We start from the raw sequence: 2,500 nt of genomic DNA, 5'->3' as shown, positions 1-2,500 counted from the left end.
ATAAATAAAACACTGCACGAGCCAGCACAAAGGTGCCTGCTAATGCTAGCAGCACTGCAGTGTGTGTGTGTATGTGAATGAGCATGTGTGTGTGTGTGTGTGTGTGTGTGTGTGTGCTTACTTTGCATTCGCTGTGCTGATAAAGGCAGTTTCTTAGGAGCTCCAGGGCCATCTTGAGCTCCTTCAGATAGCTCTCCTCCTGTGTGTGTGTGTGTGTGTGTGTGCACAGAGAAAAATGACTCATCAAAACCCATGTTCTATCGGTTCTAAGCGGCTCCATCGAAGGCCCCGAAATGAATGAGTGGCGATCAATACACGTGTCCGCTGAGACAAGGCCAACCTTTTTGCGCAGCGCAGCCTTGGTCGGTTTGAGGGAGTCCAAGTTGAGGTGGGCGTGAAACTGCCTCATTTGTTCCACTGTGGTGTCCACCAGCCCAGCTGAAGCAGAGAGACAGGAAGGAAGTGGGTTATGACCTGCAAACACACACATATATATATATAGTTACCAGCTATGGTGTTTGTGTGTGTGGCCGGGGTACCTTTGCATGCATAGCTCTGGGCACTGGGACTGCTGGCTAAGAGGGCAGCCAGGGCAGCGGCTGTGGGCTTCTTCAGCGGGTCCTGAGGTGGAGTAGCTTCGAACCTCTGAACAGGACCACAGACGAGAGCCACCATGAGCAACTGACACTTTTCTCTACAATAGACTATGTAGACTGACATTTATTTCTTTAGTTAGATATGTTTATATCTAAAGTGACTTGCAGTATAGTACAAGTGTATGTGTATGTATATTTATGTTTAAGCGGCTTGCTCTGTCAGTTAATCTACAGAAGCACAACAACACAAAAGAGAAGCACTTAATCAAGTTGAATAAAGTGACTTGCAGTATAGTACAAGTGTATGTGTATGTATATTTATGTTTAAGCGGCTTGCTCTGTCAGTTAATCTACAGAAGCACAACACACAAAAGATAAGCACTTAATCAAGTTGAATAAAGTGAACAGAACCAAGGATAGGAGCTAATATAAGCTAATATAAGCTTTTCTGATGTTCTCTTTATCTTATGCCAGATACAAAGATAGGTACGAACTCGAGCCAAATAAAGTGTTTCTGAAGCTCTGCCTGTCTTATGTCAGAAACAAAGAGAGGCTCTAATTTGAGCCAGCTAATACCTTTCCGTAATTCTCTTTATGTTATGCTGGAATCAAAGAAAGAGGCTAATCTGAGTCAAAAGATAGTTAGGACATTTTTTTTTCTCCATATCTCAGGCTTTATCTTAGACTCAGTCTGTACTGGACCTTGCACTTTAGTAAATGGTAAATGGACAGTATTTATATAGCACTTTTCTACTCATAAAGCACTCAAAGCACTTTACAGATGAATGCCTCAGACATCTACCCAATCATACACCGATGACGGAGGCTACTATCTAAGGTGCCAACCTGTGCATCGGGAGCGGTTGGGGGTTCAGTGTCTTGCTCAAGGACACTTGGTGAGGATTGCTGAACGACTCCTCTACCTCCTGAACCACTATCGCCCGCCAAAAGTAAAACTACAAAATTCAACTGTTTCCATTCAGTCAAACCTTAAACCTCTGAAACTGTACCTTTTCCAGCTGTGAAGTCAGAAGTAATAGTTACATCACATTGCACACTGGTTGAACGCCATGGCGGCTAGCCATCCTACACTAGCACATCCTTTTGAGGTGCGAAAAGTGAGGTTTATATGGTACACTGCTGTAACCATATATCATTTGTTATAATGTTGACTGTTCTATTGCTTATGGTCCACAGCAAAACATGAATCTACCTGTAGTAGAAGTTCACACAGCTGCTCTCCTGGGGTGCCATTCAACAGCTCAGCCAATCTGCTGTGGCGATCAGGGGTCAGCTGACCAGTCACTTCCTGGTCCCGCCTCTTGGCCTCCTCTGATAGCACCACACTCAGGAAGTGAAGGGCAGATGTGCAGAGGCCAGGCCCAGAAGACCTCTGGTCCACACACAGGGATATGGTGGCTGAAAAGGGACAAACAGCAATGAATATCAAAGGAGAAATCACAGACAAATCTTGAAATTACCTTCACCACCATCAACAGCGACAACATGCAGTGTGACTATTTCACTTGCATATGCGAGTAAAAATGTTGGTGTCTGAACGTGAAAAAATGTATACCATAAGCGCACTGGTGCAATTGACTATATTGGCCTATAAAATATAAACGACGTTGAATATAACATAAGAAAACTACACCCTCCAAACATTTATATATTTCAACATGAGTTACGCATCACTCTACATTTGGCTACCTCAAGTGGTTCACTTCTCTCAGATTCAAAGGCCCGCAAAAAAAAAAAAAAAAACAAGCGAGAAGTTAGCCTACTAAGATGCAAAGTATACCTAATTTCTTCAAATCACCAGTAGTGTTATGCTAGCAGTACCATTGTGCAATGGATGGATATAGCCTAGAATGTCTACCGTAAAGGAACTCAAATCACCAAAT

The 2,500-nt window shown here is 43.3% G+C and overlaps 1 protein-coding gene across 2 annotated transcripts in view; it reads right to left on the bottom strand.

Annotated features, from left to right (window-relative positions):
* rttn (rotatin) overlaps positions 1-2,500 on the bottom strand; it is a 55,101-nt gene that overhangs the window by 11,889 nt on the left and 40,712 nt on the right. For both annotated transcript variants that reach the window (XM_031584060.1, XM_031584062.1), the window contains exons 40-43: positions 1,810-2,015; positions 540-645; positions 341-438; positions 122-199 (exon numbers count right to left, since the gene is read on the bottom strand). In XM_031584060.1, coding sequence (XP_031439920.1) covers positions 122-199; positions 341-438; positions 540-645; positions 1,810-2,015 — 488 coding nt within the window. The remainder of the gene's footprint in view (positions 1-121; positions 200-340; positions 439-539; positions 646-1,809; positions 2,016-2,500) is intronic.

Source organism: Clupea harengus, chromosome 17, assembly GCF_900700415.2.
Source record: "Clupea harengus chromosome 17, Ch_v2.0.2, whole genome shotgun sequence".
Classification (NCBI taxonomy): Eukaryota; Metazoa; Chordata; class Actinopteri; order Clupeiformes; family Clupeidae; genus Clupea; species Clupea harengus.
This window is presented reverse-complemented; position numbering and strand designations above follow the sequence as displayed.